Source organism: Vanessa atalanta, chromosome 24 (assembly GCF_905147765.1).
Source record: "Vanessa atalanta chromosome 24, ilVanAtal1.2, whole genome shotgun sequence".
NCBI classification, from domain to species: Eukaryota; Metazoa; Arthropoda; class Insecta; order Lepidoptera; family Nymphalidae; genus Vanessa; species Vanessa atalanta.
This window is the reverse complement of record NC_061894.1, coordinates 3303940-3320554: the sequence shown is the minus strand read 5'-3', so window position 1 is coordinate 3320554 and position 16615 is coordinate 3303940. Positions and strand designations below refer to the sequence as shown.

The 16615-nt window shown below is 34.3% G+C and overlaps 1 protein-coding gene across 1 annotated transcript; it reads right to left on the bottom strand.

The window, feature by feature from the left end:
* Positions 1-10581: 10581 nt before the first annotated feature.
* On the bottom strand, positions 10582-13188 carry LOC125073520. Its single transcript, XM_047684381.1, has one exon. It carries the CDS (start codon positions 13186-13188, stop codon positions 10582-10584), a length of 2607 nt encoding a protein of 868 aa, XP_047540337.1.
* Positions 13189-16615: the final 3427 nt, after the last annotated feature.

Here is a 16615-nt window from a genome sequence, read left to right as displayed (position 1 = left end):
ATCACTCACTTACCGTGAAATAAACGCACGCTTTCACGCTAACCACGTCACACGAAACTGAAATGTGCCGACAGATATTTCACACAGAAAAACAGGTTTTATCACATAAATCGTTAGAGGAGCGAGCGACACGTCCGCCCTCTACCGCGTCTCGGAGACTACTGGGACTTGGGAGTTTGTAGGATGTTATTATGAGATTCAAGGGAAAAGAATCCTTTTCAGCCTAATCGTCGGCGGTGTAATTCGAACGTGACGGGATTTTTTTACTGAGTACTATTGAAATAAAGTTCAATATTGTATATTCTTTCAGGTGATGAAATTCATGCGTGATCCTTATTCCGCCACATATCAGATACGAATAAAATACGAATAAATAACAGTAAAACCGTAGCTAAATAAATAAACTTATAGATTTACGGATTTATGTGAAGAAATTACACTTTACGCTTTTATTTGCAGCTTACCTTAGCGTTTGATCGAGTGCGGCTGCTTTGGGGAGTTTGCTAAGAAACGTAACCAATACGAAGGTTGAATATTTTATAAGTTCAATATTTTTGTATCGAAGTTGTAAAGTTAGGCTAGTTTGCTTATTCTTTCTTTATTTCAAAAAGATAGGTAGACTGGCGCATGGGACACCTGATGGTAAGTGGTCACCACCGGCCACAGTCATTGGCACTGTAAGAAAAATGTCTTACGTAAACTCACCGTAACAATCCCATAAATTGTAATAGTATCGCTGCTTGGCGTTAGAATTTATGATGGTACCACGTAAAGCCAAAGCCATACCATGGAAATATATGGTACACATAAAATACAACAAATAATAAACTCCTTATTTATTTTTTAAGCTACAAACGTAACGTGTACAAAAACGGAAATACTTGAGTAGGATCCATACTTAATTAAGTTTCCTTTTAATTATTTGTACATGACATTGCAATACGCATATTGTCTTAAAAACTCAAACAAACAAGTAATTTAAAAAATACTGGCAATCTTTATTAAAAAAAGTAATAACGCAATTTTTTTTTTCGTAACGACGAAAGTGGCAACTTAGAAACAAGAATTGTAGGATATCTCTAATACCGCAACAAGCTGTCGACTTGCGTGCATCGTAAAATATTAAGTAAAAAAAAATAACGTTGACATTACTTTCTCCTTGTAATAATCTACATTATTACAAGGCTGTAAATTTCTCACTGCTGGGCTAAGGCCTCCTTTTCCTTTGAGGAGAAAGTTTAGAGCATATTCCACCGTGCTGCTCCAATGGGGGTTGGTGGAATATACATGTGGCAGAATTTCGTTGAAATTAGACACATGCAGATTTCCTCACGATGTTTTCCTTCACCGCCGAACACGAGACGAATTATAAACACAAATTAAGCACATGAAAATTCAGTGGTACTTGCCTGGGCTTGAACCCGCAATCACCGATTGAGATGCACGCGTTCTCGCTCCATTGGGCCATCTCGGCTCCGTTCTTCGTTCGTTCGTTGTGTAATTGTTCTTCTAATTATGAATTAATAAGTTACATATTTAGTTATTTACTTTATAGTAATTTTAAAACGTATTTTTTTTCTATTTAATTACGTTTATCAGTAAAGCTATGTTCGAATTATTAATTCAAATGTCCTAATGCTATTGGGGATTTTTTTTAATAATAAAAAAAAACCTAAAGAGAAAAATCTTCGGTGATTTCCGGCTAGGAAAGTTAATATTCGCGGCTTATCTCTATTTTAATATGCATGTTTTATTTAACATTCCTATTGAATCACTCTGCTTATTAAAGTATTATATAAAGTTGTTCAAAGTCGAAAAGGAATAATTAAAGCTAAGTAAATCAACAGTTTTATTTTCTGGATTTCATAGAGGCACGCCGGATCGCGTTCGATATACGCAAAATTTTTGTTGTTGTTAACAATAATGTATTTACGAACTGGCTGTCTAGTAAATAATGTGTCTGCTTTATAATAATGTCCAGGCGACCAATCTCGAAGGAGACTAGACCACTACGCAGGACATACTATAGTGCACTAGTATGTGCACAAATACAAGTGCGCTCCCATAGTTCGATGAGACGGAAAATCCAACACGACCGGAAAGTGTTCAAGCGCTGGACCAAAGACTTCAACTTCCGGACAACGGGCTGCTACTGACTTAACTTTTATCGGTTCGACCTGGGGTTTGAACCTAGGACCTCGGGATGTTTTATAAATTATAAATTATCAAAAAGTGTCAACCATACATAGGATAATCTCAAACTATAACGACTCGAGTTGAAGCGTTTTCTATCGTTTTTCTTTCATCAATTTTTGATCAAGTATCAATAATAATCGGTTATAGTAAGATGATGCTCTCCCTTTTGAGGAGAATGTGCACGAGATGAATTATAGAAACACAAAACATTAAGCACGTGATAATTCAGTAGACAGGCCCTTTGAATCATCATTTAAGATACACGTGTATACACCAGGGTCATCTCGGCAAAATAAAAGTATATTTAATTGTCGGAAAATAGTAACTACTTAATTAATTGCCTGTTTTTCATGGAAGGATCTACATTCCGTGAAGAACCGGCAATAAACTTAGTAATTAACTTAGCGGTAACTTTAAATAACACGTGTAGAATGACGGATCAACAATAGTTCTAAAAGTCTACATGAATAAAGTATAATTTTATATGATTTGTTAAATATATACATATGTATATTTCTAAACATATTGGTGTTGTCTATTAACGAATTTATCATTCTATAATTGTATATATCAAATGTCATACTTGGTAGGTAGGGCTTTGTGCAAACCTATCTGGGTAATTACCACCCACTCATCAGATATTCTACAGACAAACAATACTTAGTATTATTGTTTTCCGGCTTAGAGGGTGACTGAGCTAATGTAACTACAGATACAAGGGACATAACGTCTTAGCTCTTGGTGGTCAGGCTTTGAGCCTGAGTAGTAAGTACGTCTGGATGGGTACCACCCAAACAGATATTCTATCGCCAGCAGCAGTACTCAATCGTTGTGTTCCAGTTTGAAGTAGCCAGTGTAATCACAGGTACAAGGGACATAACATCATAGTTCCCAAGGTTGGTGGCGCATTGGTGATGTAAGGAATGGTTAATATTTCTTACGCTGGTGACAACTTACTATCAGTTCGTCCATTTGCTAGTACGCCTATCTATTACCTAAACAAAGCATTGATCTTAGCATAGCGACTGTAACTTTTATCACAATCCGGCTATAATTTTATACGTTTGTAATATTACGTATTGTTCTAGATTATACGGATAGAGTGAATTTTACCGTACCCAACTTTTTTGACATAAATTACAAATAAACTGAAATAATAATTAATTTATATTGTAATTTTCCTAATGCAAATATAAATATTTTATTTTATATAAGACTTTTTGCCATTCTGGGTAGGTTGACTGAGCTAATGTAAATACAGAAATTAGTGACTTATCGTCTTAGCCTTTATTTGGTGATAGGGCTTTGTGCAAGCCCATCTGTGTAGGTACCACCCACTTATCATATATTCTACCTTCAAGTTTCAAAGGAACGTTTCCAAGCACAGTGGTTATGAGGAATGGCTAAAAGGGTCTCACCAGGTTTTCATGTCAAATCTGCACTGGCGTCTTTTGACGTTGATGCCTTATCCCTTTTTGCAATCGGCCCAAAATAATTTTCAACAACTAGCAACATAATAAAGCTACCAATATCAAAAAAGACGCCAGTGCAGTTTCTTTCTTACGGCTGCCAACGATCATCAGCCCAATTATACCATAACAATCAATGAAAAAAGCCCACTGAAAAAATATCTTTAGAAAACGTTCGAGCCCAAATACGATTTCATATTGTGATGTCAAAAGATAGATAGATAAATTTCTTTAAATATTTTATTGTGCTCTTCGATAAAACACATTATAATAACGGCTGTCTCTCTCTAGATAAATAGCGTATTGATTGCCTTCTCTTCTTCACTGTCAGTCTTTAATCGACGCCTACATTATTTATTGCTCTATAATTTGGCCCTTTTAGGAAAAACATAATATATTTTTTTATTGATACGCACTGATTAATATATAAAATAATTCACCATGAAAATTTGTAATTAATTTATGCAACTGTTTTATAAAATAAGTTGGTCACCTGATGGTAAGTGGTCACCACAATAGATTTAATATTTACCATAAAATTGGAGAACTAAGATTGACATCTTAGTGTATCGTTTGTGCTTGCACTGGCTCACTCACCCTTCAAACAGGAACACAATAATACTAAGTTTTTGCTGTATTGGGGTAGAATATGTAAGTGTTTGGGTGACATTATCCAGAGGGGCGAAAATACAAACAGCTCTACAAATCATACTAATATTATAAATATTTCAGTTATATTTCTATGTTTTTCGTAGAGATATTCTATCCCTCGAGCATGGTAAATACACGTAAAGACGTTGTTCCTGCGCTTGAACTTTTCGAGTAGTCGCATGTACTAAATATCACTCATTAGTGTAGTACAATATATCGCGCGAGGCTTGTCTCCCTTGTGAATAGTCGTCGTGCCAACAATTGGTCAAAGATCATTGACACATTTGCTAGAGTCATATCAGCCCTTCGCTTGAAATGTCACTGAACTGATTTTTTTCTCGAATACGTTGACACAGCGCGGATAAAATAAACATACACTGTTCGGTCCGAAATTCGCCGTGTGTGCGTGAGAGCGCTGTAAAAGTACGCCAGTGATGTAACTGCTAGAGAAATTAAAAAAAAAAACCCTATTTTTTTATATTAAAACACAGACTTAGTGGCTTGATAATCACGTATACACTCTCATACGTACACACAGTCGGCCGTTTACACAGTAATATAGCCTAAAACCTCTCGTGATTAGAAAGCACAAGTAATCAATTATAATTAAGACTACAAAGGGATTTCAAAAATATAGCCAATCAGATTATAGTTTTAAATGAATAATAAAACAAAGCATTCTTTTTTCATATAGCCCTTTTATAGTGTTCATTTCAATTAATAATTCCTTTGCTATATTCAAAATAATATCAATTAAAAACATTGCATGAAAACGGACCATTTTTATTGTTCACGGAATACGTTATTATTATCTATGATTGGAAAATATTATAAAGAGTTTTTAAATAAAAATCCTTTAATGCTTTTTTCGTGTCTTCGGGTTAAAAAATCACATCCGAGTTAGTTTTTATAACATAAGTTTATGAACACAATTTCATTAATAAGGAATATAGCCAAATTAACATTTATTAAACATAGATAAAAAAAATATATTTTTTGTCTACTGTAACGAAAATTAATATTCTAAGTTTTTTTTTAAATTAAATATATAAGAATTTCGACGACGAGGTGACATTTTTCAATTCAATTACATTTTAAAATTACTTATTCTTATCTATAAATTATACGAACAGCCAAAACTTTAAGTACTAATATAATTAAAATTATATCAATCAAGATTAATATAGTAAACCCTTTCTCAATCTACGGTTTAGTTTAAGGCTTAGGCTAGAAGGTGAGATTAAGCAGCTTTCTATTTGATATGCCCTGTAGGTAACAAAAACATTTTATTCGCCAAAACAAAAAATGCTGATCAAGTGATACCCTGCAAATCTGATACATCGTAATTGGTTATTAATGAAGGAAAACCATTTAATATTTTTTTGATAAAATAATTTTATTGTTTTTTTTTATATAATACATTACAGAAATAAAGTATTGTAAACGAGCCACGCTCTCACGAGTTGAGAACGGTGCAGAAGAGGGGGCTAAGAAAGGGTATCTTTTACCATCGCGATGGGGTGAGACTGACTAGTAAGTCAGTGTCACCCCATGGCGCACCAGAAGATGTTTCACTTCAAAACAAAAAAGGCAATGCCAGTAAATGTTCGTATTTACAAACTATTGAAAAAAAAATAATAATACATAAGGCTTGTGTATTATTATATTATAATACATGGGCGACTAATTTAATAATAAATACAATATGTTTATGAATTATTGAGAAATATCAAATGTTTTATTAATAAGTGTAAGTGTTCATAATATTATTATTATAAATAATTTCGTTTTCATGTAAATTATATAAAGAGGAATACTCGACGTGTTACCATTATAAAGAGCTCTGAAATTTCTATGAAAAGTGAATCTTAGCCATTTAAAATAAGTGAGACCGGTGTTGCAGATGTCCATGGGCGTATGTGGAAGTCACTTTCCATCAGGTGAGCATCCTGCTCGTTTGCCACACACGACATAAAAAAATATATTTAAACAATACAACCGCTTTATGACGTCATGGATAGGCCTTGGATAGTAAGACATCGTCATGAAGAATCCTTATTCTCTCTTGGCTTCTAAGCTTAGGAGCATTCTGTGCAAGGCACGCATAGCTTTATAATAAAAATATTTACAAAAAATACGAATAATATATTAGCTTCAAGAGTTTCAACATAATTCAACTTTTAAATTACTTATGTTTAACTTAATTTCAAACTTGTTTACAAAAGAATGACCTTTGAAATATTTCTATTGAAATTATAAAATGGACCGTGAATTTATGTAAGTATACATTTTTATTAATTTAGTATCACGGCACGTGTAAGTTTCTAAGAGATACTTATCACAAAAGTCCCAACGTTCAGTAAGGAACCGAGTCAAAGAAATTATGTAATTGAATTTGTTTGAAATAAACGACTTGCTACGAAATCCGATAAACAACGATAACTTTTAACTTTGTGGTAAAGCTTTTTGCAATACCGTCTGAACAAATACACCATCACATATTCTATATCTTAAAAAAGGCTATAACTATTATTATTATATCTATTACTGCCTATTTTTAATTTAAAAAACCAAAATTGGACTGTAGCATAAATATTGGTAATATGCCTTATTTAATTATGTTTTCTAAAAAAACATTTAAATTTATTAATTGACAAAAAATCTGCAGGATTTTAATATAGAAAACCCCTGGTCATTACGGTAACGGAGCGGCTACGAGAGAATATAGGGATATTATGTAGCTCCAAGCCGAGATGACCCAGTGGTTAGAACACGTGCATCTTAACCGATAATTTCGGGTTCAAGCCCAGACAAGCACCACTGAATTTTCATGTGCTTAATTTGTGTTTATATCATCTCTTGCTTGGCGGTGAAGAAAAACATCCTGAGGAAACCTGCATGTGTCTAATTTCCACGAAATTCTGCCACATGTATATTCGACCAACGAGCAGCGTGGTGGAATATGCTCCAAACCTACTCCTTAAAGGGAGAGGAGGCCTTAGACCAGCAGTGAGAAATATACAGGCTGTTTATTTAATGTGGAGCTCTATAACCGTAATCGCAACTAACGGATATCCAAAATACAAATCTGTTTGGAACCGTAACGGAAACCGATATAAAAATGTTTTGCAAAAAAATAAGGATAATATTAAAGAAAGTAGAAAATTGTATTTTAATGTTATTCGTTCCTTTTTCCGTGATTACATCTGATACTAAATAATAGCCAACAAATAAAGACAAACAATATCTAGTAATTTTTCCTTTTACAATTTCTAAATAATCTAAAATATCCGTAACCAAAACAATCCGAAACAATCGGATAATCTGTAATCCATCCAAAATTACATACGCATAACATCCCTGAACAAATACCTTGCCCTGGGAATCATTTACTAACTTTGTGGATAATATTTTATTATGAATAAGAGTATTAAAGAAAACTTGTGTAAGAGTATTAAAATTATATTATATCATATTAGAAGGATGTTGAATAAAAAAAATATAATCAATAAAGCTTTTTTAATCATAATTAACTTAGACAGGACACTAGCGTTACGCACATTCCGCCATGATGATTATTAGAGAGAGAGAACAATATCATATCTTTGTCTCATATATTACATAGTCTATGATATTCCATTCCGTTCAACAATATTATATTTGTATCGGTATTTGTTAAAAGTTTTCAATCACTTACATATATGATTGTGGATACAATCCGTCTAGAGGATTCTCGGTTCACCTAAATAAGGATTACCCTCAATCTCAACGTCTTACGAACTTAAGGCCCTTAAGGATATTCCTACATTAGTCAAAACAGGCCTCAATCTGACTTATCAGTCGAAACATTCTCTATGAAATTGTAATTTTATTCCGTATATATTTATTTGTTGTTATAAAGTATCTTGGGCGTAAAAGCAGGTCATGTTTTCTATAAAAATGCATTATCGACGGAACTGAAAGAACATTGAACATATTAATCCGTAGGATTAGAGGAACTGGAACCTTTGCACCCTAAGAAAACTGCAAGGTGAATATAACCTTGTAAGTTATATTAAAATGTTGAGAAAAAATTATGCCTTAAGGTCTATTTTAATATTTGGAAAATAAGATGGCACACAACATCTGGCTAAACGAAGAAATAATAATAAAATAATATCAGAAGATTAAATACTTCAATCAACACATTGTGCTTAGTAATAAGTAAACCTGAAATTTCTGGAAAATAAAAATGCAGGCACTTAAATAATTGTCTTTATTAAAAAAAAAAAAGAATAGATATACCAAGATCAAGAACAATCAGTCTCTGGATGTTTTTTAAGCAATAACGTGTTCTGTTTTTAAACCTACTGGATATAGAAATTCATTTACGAAGGCGCATATTATATGTCCGCTAGTGATAACAAGGTTTTAGTTTGCCTCAGACAACTAAGAGTAAAGACAGCAAAAAGTCCCCAAACAAAATTTATTTGTTGAATTTATTTTATCAAAAATTAATCAATTTAACATAGAATGGAGTGAATAAATTAGACGTAGTATAGCTACGTACTAAACGAAAACGAATCTTGTTCCTAGAAAATCGCAAACAATCAGCTTTTATTATAATGTTCTACATTTAAATCGAATCGATCGATTTGAATCTTCAAGGATTAATGGTTTAATTTTTCTCATTTAGATATAAAACTACCCGTTGAGTAATAAGTGAGGGAATATTCCCTCACTTATTACTCAACGGGTAGTTTTTACTCTGTGAAGTTATCTTGCGTTTAAAATTCGATTTACCAAGTTATCTCGGTAGCGGTTGATTATCAAGTTTGACTGACCGCCAGGAAATTAAATTTTAAATGCGACTAATGACTTGACTTCAACGCCTTACTTCGTTTAAAATTCATTCGTGGAAGATGAAAACGTAAATTGAATAAGAATATTATACTAGAGCCCTGCTCTTACTACTATAATTATAAATATAATTATGATTTTTATTAAATCGGTTTTTATGACGGTGATGATGTTTTCCAAAATTACCTCATCAACTATTCCGAATAATCCGTAGACTGTCTACGAATTTATGCAAAAATTTTTGAGAGTATAGTTTGTTTCAATCAAAATATTTATTTACTTCGAAAATTTGAAGGTCCAAATATATGTATAAGGTACTCTTTTGTCTTTTGCTTAATTGGGAGGACTCCGTTAATGCCCCTAAATAGTTTATACACCCTCCTTATTTTGGTTGTAAGCTTGCGTTTTCAGTAATTACACGTGATGGTATTGTTATCATGCACACAATGCTAAAAGTGATTTACTTAAGGTGCTGTAAAATGAGAGCCGAGATGCTGTATAAATTCTTCGCATAACCTATATCATGTCACGTTAGGACCGTTCATTACATTACTTTGCTTGTCAAGGTCACGCCTGCTCTCTTCCTCAAAGATTCTATTGTTACCAACTTTCCCATATCGTTAGTAATCATCACCTAGTTTTAATTTTTTAATAAAATTAAAATAGTAAAATAACGTCTTCAAGTGTTCCACTGCTGGTTGAAGACCTTCTCTTAAAAATAAGGTTTGGAGTTTGAACAACTAGCTCAGTCGATCCTAAGGATGCTCCACAACACTAACGTTTTACTATTAAAACTATTAGGTGCCTCTGGTAACCATGTTTATTCAAATAATTTATAAATGCTATATGCAAACAATTAGCGAATCTTGCCATCGCGATTCAGAATTATCTACATTTTGACATAACGCCATCTAGTATTTACAAGATGAAATATGTACATTAATTACGTATACATACATCGCCCCCAAGGGCAAAGTGCAACTTTGTCCTTTAACATAACATATATTAATAATAATATTTGATAATAAAACAAACAGAACTAATAAAAATAATAATGTTAGAATTTTAGTTCTTTGTTACAGGCAAGAAACACAACTTAGATATTGGTCTTTCTAATGTTCCATTTTTAGTTTTAAGACTAACTACTCTGACAATATTGTCTGCACCAGAATGAGTAGCTATGACTCTACCATAGAGCCAGCGACATGGAGGTAAATTATCCTCCTTTACTAAAACGATGTTCCTGATATTAGTTTGAGGATTGTTATTAACAGCCCATTTATAGCGTTGTAAAAACCGATTAAAATACTCTTTTGTCCACTTTCGCCAAAAGGTGTGCAACATTATTTGAGTGTGCTGCCATCTTCTCAGAGTGCTTATAGATATTTCTTATCACACTTTACACTTTTACAGTTTCTAATTCAGTTTAAAAATCTTTTGGCTTATAATTAATGGGTTCACAAGAAATGAATTTCGGCACACGAAACCATAACTCATTATTCACCAGATCAGGTGGTTTAATTTCTCGAGATGCATAATCAGCTGGATTTTCCTTCGAAGTCACATGACACCACGTCTGCGGATCTAAGCTACTTAATATTTCAGACACTCGATTTGCTACAAAAACATTCCATCTGCTTGGGTGACTATTTAGCCACGCAAGTACAATTGTGGAGTCGGTCCACGCATGAAGATTGTGTTTTTCAATTTTCATGACTCTTGCAACTTCGATTATCAACCTTGTAAGCAAAACAGCTCCACACAATTCTAAACGAGGTATTGAGACCTGCTTTACTGGTGCCACCTTTGTTTTAGCAGTAACCAAAGACGTGTTGACCTTTCCTTTAGAATCAATCACACGGACGTACACCGCTGCTGCATATGCTGTTTTGGATGCGTCGCAAAATCCGTGTAATTCAACTAGATTATCATTTGACTTTGTCCCAACCCACCTTGGTAAGCGAATATTACCTAATACAATCTGTTCTTCACGGTAAGTTAACCATTCTTCTAATAAATTTTCTGGAATTTCCTCATCCCAATCCAATCCTGCCAACCACAGCTTTTGTATCATTACCTTTGCTATGATAATGCTTGGCCCTACCCACCCAAGTGGATCGTAGAGTCGTGAAATATCAGATATAATTTTTCTTTTCGTTATAGGTTGCTGCAAATGAGGAAGGCTTACTGCGTAGCGGAAGGTGTCATCACTGCGGTTCCAAGTAAGTCCCAAAATTTTTGTTGTTTCATTTTCTTTTATTTTTATTTCTTCCTTTATATCATTTTCCTTTTGATTCATCTCCATTACTAGGATATCATCATTGCTATTCCACTTTTGTAATGAAAACCCTGCTTTTCCCAATAGTTCGTACATTTCCACAAATACTTGTTTACCTTCTTCGCAGGTTTGAACTCCCGTCATAAGATCATCTACATAAAAATCGTTGAACACTCTTTCGACTGCCAACGGATAATCAGTACTATGATCATGAGCAACTTTTTGAAGAGCCTTTACTGCTAGATATGGAGCAGAAGATGTGCCAAAAGTAACTCGAGTATGCCTATAATATTTTATAGGCTCGTTTTTATTATTTCTCCACAGTATTCTCTGACAATCTGCATCTTGCCTTTCCACTTTAACTTGCCGATACATCTTTACGATGTCAGCTGACATACAAATTGGTGAACACCTCCACTGCATGATTATATGCCGCAACTCTGGCTGCAAGGTAGGTCCAACCAACAACTGATCATTGAGTGATAGGTTGTTTTTGCCTTTGCAGGATGCATCGTAAACAATTCTGACCTTCGTAGTTTCTTTATCATTTCTGACAACGGCGTGATGTGGTAAGTATATAGCCCTCGGATTATTTATATCTTCTGGTGGTACTTCTTCCATGTGATCCAGTTTAAGATATTCACTTATTACCTCCTGATATTTTGTTTTCAGAATCGGGTCTTTGCTGAACTTGACTTCTAACGATTTAAGACGTTTTTCGGCTATGTCTCTAGATCCTGTGACTTCGGGATATCCATTTTTGAAAGGAAGCCGAACTATATACCGCCCATTGAAATCTCTTTTGGTAGTCTGAGTGAAAAGTTGTTCGCAAAGCCTTTCTTCCTCTGTAAACATGCTGGATTTTTGTTTCGGAACGTCTGATTCAAGTTCCCAAAATTTCTTCAATAAATCCTCACTTTCGCAGCAATGCATTACACTTATACTAGATGAGGGCTTGATGTTGCAGCTTATAGTACCGGACAGAATCCAGCCGAGACTGGTTGCTTGTGCTATCAGCGTTCCTTCAGGATTTTTCTTCATACCTTCCTGCAGAATTACTCCATATACGTCCGCACCCAAGAGAAGATCGATATGATTTGAATTGAAGTACTCCGGATCAGCTAGCATTAAGCCTTTAAGTTCCTGCCATTCTTTGGCTTCCACTCTTCTAGTTGGCAAGAGAGAGGTTATATTCTTTACCACGTGTGCGTTTATTAAAATTTTAAAATCTGGTTTGTACCGAGACTTTATTTCCATGGTGACCATAGTCTTAGAGACTATTACCTCATTTCCTCCCAGCCCTGCTATATGACTGGTGAAAACAGTTTTCTTTAAACCCAAATATTGTACCGTAGATTCGGTTACAAATGAAGCCTGCGACCCCTGGTCTAGGAGCGCCCGAATGCTGTACTCATTACCATTCCTACATATAGCCTTGACTAAAGCCGTGGCAAGTAGCACTTGTTGTTGTTTCTTACCGGCAGCAACCCAAGACACCATAAAGGATGATGGAGAGGCATTCGAAGATGAGGTTGTGGCACCTTCTGAAGAATTAACAACACACTCAGTCTTGTTTTCCTCAGATGAATTAGCATCCTTAGGATGCAATAGCGAATGATGAGTCCGCTTGCAAATACTACACCTAACAGGTGTCCGACACTCCTTGGCAGAGTGATTGCTTCCTAAACAATTGAAGCAAACATTATTGTCATAAACAAATTTACGACGAGATTCAACAGTTTCTTTATGGAACATTTTACATTTACTTAATTTATGACCTTCCGAACATAACGGACATGTTACAGAACTTGCAACATGAAGTGTTTTTACTTTACAATTATTTTGAAATTTGTTTTCTGGTTTTGAAACCGGGCCCAAAAACTCGATAGCGCGAAATCTATTTGTTAAAAAATCTTTAAATTGAGTATAGGTGGGAAGTTCGTCTGACGAAATATTCGATGATACACTAAACTCCCACTGACGTCGAGACTCTGGATCCAGTTTCAAAGTAAGGATATGAATTATTAAAACATCCCAGTTATTTACATCTATACCTAGATTTTTGAGAGTAACTAAACAATCATTAGTGGTGTTAACTAGATCTTTTAATGCATTCGCCGACTCGAATGACATATTATTTTGGCTAAAGAGTCGTTTTAAAACGTGGTGGCAGATGTATTTTTTATTGTTATACCTTTCCTCTAGTAACTGCCAGCACCTTTCAAAATTAGACTCTTGAATTGGCATATGCCTCAAGAGTTGCTCCGCTTCACCCGCAAGATGTCCCTTCAAATAATGTAACTTTTGTACATTGTCTAAAGATACATTTTGAATTATTAAAGATTTGAAAAGATCTTTAAAAGAAGCCCATTCTGAGTAAACTCCTGAAAAGGTAGAAATATTAATTTTGGGTAATTTTACCTGAGCAGCTCTTGTGCTTACATTGTCAGATCCACTTCCACATTGTGTCATATTAAACTCTACCAACTTAGACTTTAATTCACATTTGTATTCCAAATAAATTTCCTCAGTTTCATTATATTTGTCAGACATTACATAATTTGAAGTATTTAAAGTTTTAGGTTCGTAATTTCTCATTAAATCCTTATGACCACATAAGAATTCAAGCCACAATTGATCAATAGCCTCTAACCTTCCTTCTATATAAGCCTTTGTTAACCGGTCTTTAGGGCTTTTCTTAAAATTCAACCTTGATTTACACATACGCGAACATAAATCATATTGAAAGTTGATTAGAGACTCCATTTTAATAAACTAAAAATAAATTATTTCTAAGTGTTTTAGTATTACAATAGCTCAAACTGAAATCGAACATGGATTCCCCGTACTTACAATTTTGTAAAATTATTCTAAGTCAAATATACAATTTTTTCTAAATTTATTAAATACTAAGAATACTAAAAATACTAAGCAAATTAATAAAATATTTCCTGAGTTTATATCTTCTTTTTTCAAATTAATGTAATTTTAAATGTACTCACAGTTTCACTTTTTATATTTACTTCACTCTATCCACAATATATTGGTGTGAATTCCAAACTTCCTGCTTCCCCTTGGAGTAGTAGGGCTCCGATGACCACCACTCACTCCCGGTAGCTCGTAGCGCGTTGACTTCACTGGGTCTCAGTAAGGTCCTGGGCAACTACGTCGATGAATTCTTGACAGTACCGCTTCTAGGTACTCGTCAGCAGCAGCAGAGGTTCAGCCGTCCCACTTGCGTTAGTAACGGCGATCCACCTTGCTCCGTATCCGAAGACTTGCACTTTCCTCCTGGTGATGTCTGATGAGACACTATCCGGCTCGAAGGACCATGAACAACTAGCTCAGTCGATCCTAAGGATGCTCCACAACACTAACGTTTTACTATTAAAACTATTAGGTGCCACTGGTAACCATGTTTATTCAAATAATTTATAAATGCTATATGCAAACAATTAGCGAATCTTGCCATTGCGATTCAGAATTATCTACATTTTGACATAACGCCATCTAGTATTTACAAGATGAAATATGTACATTAATTACGTATACAGAGTTTATTTATTCAACTACGTTGTTCTAAAGCGAGCTTTTTTACATTTAAATTACAAATATCCATAAACAAATGCGTTTGCGTTATGCGTTTTTCACAGGCATAAACATATATACGCAGCTTCAAAATTAAACTACTAAAATATACCAGATCCTAGCTAAGATACATTAGTAATCAAAACAATATGTTAGCATAAATAACAGCAGTGAGCTTACGCATGTGCGATCTAAGCCAATCGAAGAATTAGTGAGAACGTACCTTAAATTTACATAATATTCCATTTTGTTTTATGAAATGGGTAGGGGCGTGAACAAATGGGTCAACCGATGGTTAGTGGTCGATATGAGACAGTTCTTGATTAACATATTATATCTAGTTTAATTTTACTTCTTAAGTTCCAATAAAAACTTTACATTCAAAGCGACATTCGGGATCTCGACCAATGAAATGATTCCATTCAATTCAATGTCAAAAATGTTTGTTTGTCTTTAATTCTCCTGTAAACGGAATAGGTTATACTACAGATGTATCGTTTCAGATACACGCGAAAAAGTGATAAAGTTAGAAAAGACTGATCGATTGGTTGTCTCTAAGATAAATCACAGTCCGGAAGAACGTTAACCGTAACTTTTTATAGAGAAAACCGAAACGAAACGATCTATCATACCCGTACGTTACGTGCGAAGAGATTCTACAGTGTAGTACCGTTTAAATGGTCGTGTAATTTCTTATAATAATTAAACGAAACCATAGCACCTCTAATAAACAAGCCATGGTAGCTCAATGCTGCAATCTTGTAAATTTCAATTCAAGATTGCGGATTTAATCCTAGTTAAGGACCTTTGGTAAATGTGCTTAATTTGTGTTCGTAACTCATCTCGAACTCGGCGGTGAAGAGCCACAATAACACTATTTGGAAACCTGCCTGTAATAGTAAAAAACTGCAATATATTTATCCACCTACTGGCATTGCGTCAGCGTATACGAATAAGCTCCAAAAACTCCTCGACGGAGATGCCTAGCAGTGGGACTTTCTCCTTTATAAAAATGGTTTAGCAGTTATATTCACCTAATATTGCATATTACTGTATGACTTTTCACAAACGAGTTTCGTATTTTGTTCCACAGAATAGGTCCACAAATCTTCGTTTATTAGTAAAGTTCATTAACCGACAACATTTGTTCCAAAGAGATTAATATTTATTAGCGGACTAAACGGGTTAATATGTAAAATGGATTAGACGACCATGGATGCAAAACAGGAAAATAACCATTAATATTCTTGAAAATAAAGGTCATCTACACATGATATATATGGTTAAGGAAAATGTTTATTTTATAGTAATATACTTACGATTTATTATATATTCACATTTGCTTTCCTTATTTATGTGAAGTAGATAATATTATCTATCCTATTCTATAGTACTGTAAGAAAAAGTATTTGCTAGCGCTTTGAAGCCTACATAATGCTCACCCTTCGTGTTCATGGGTAGATTTTCTTCCTTCCCTTCCACCATACAATTTCTTCACTTAATACATCCTGATGGTAATGGAAGACGCACATTACCACTCTCAGGAACCAGCTTTTTCCGGTTATTTTTCCAAACCAATACGACTTGGGAAACT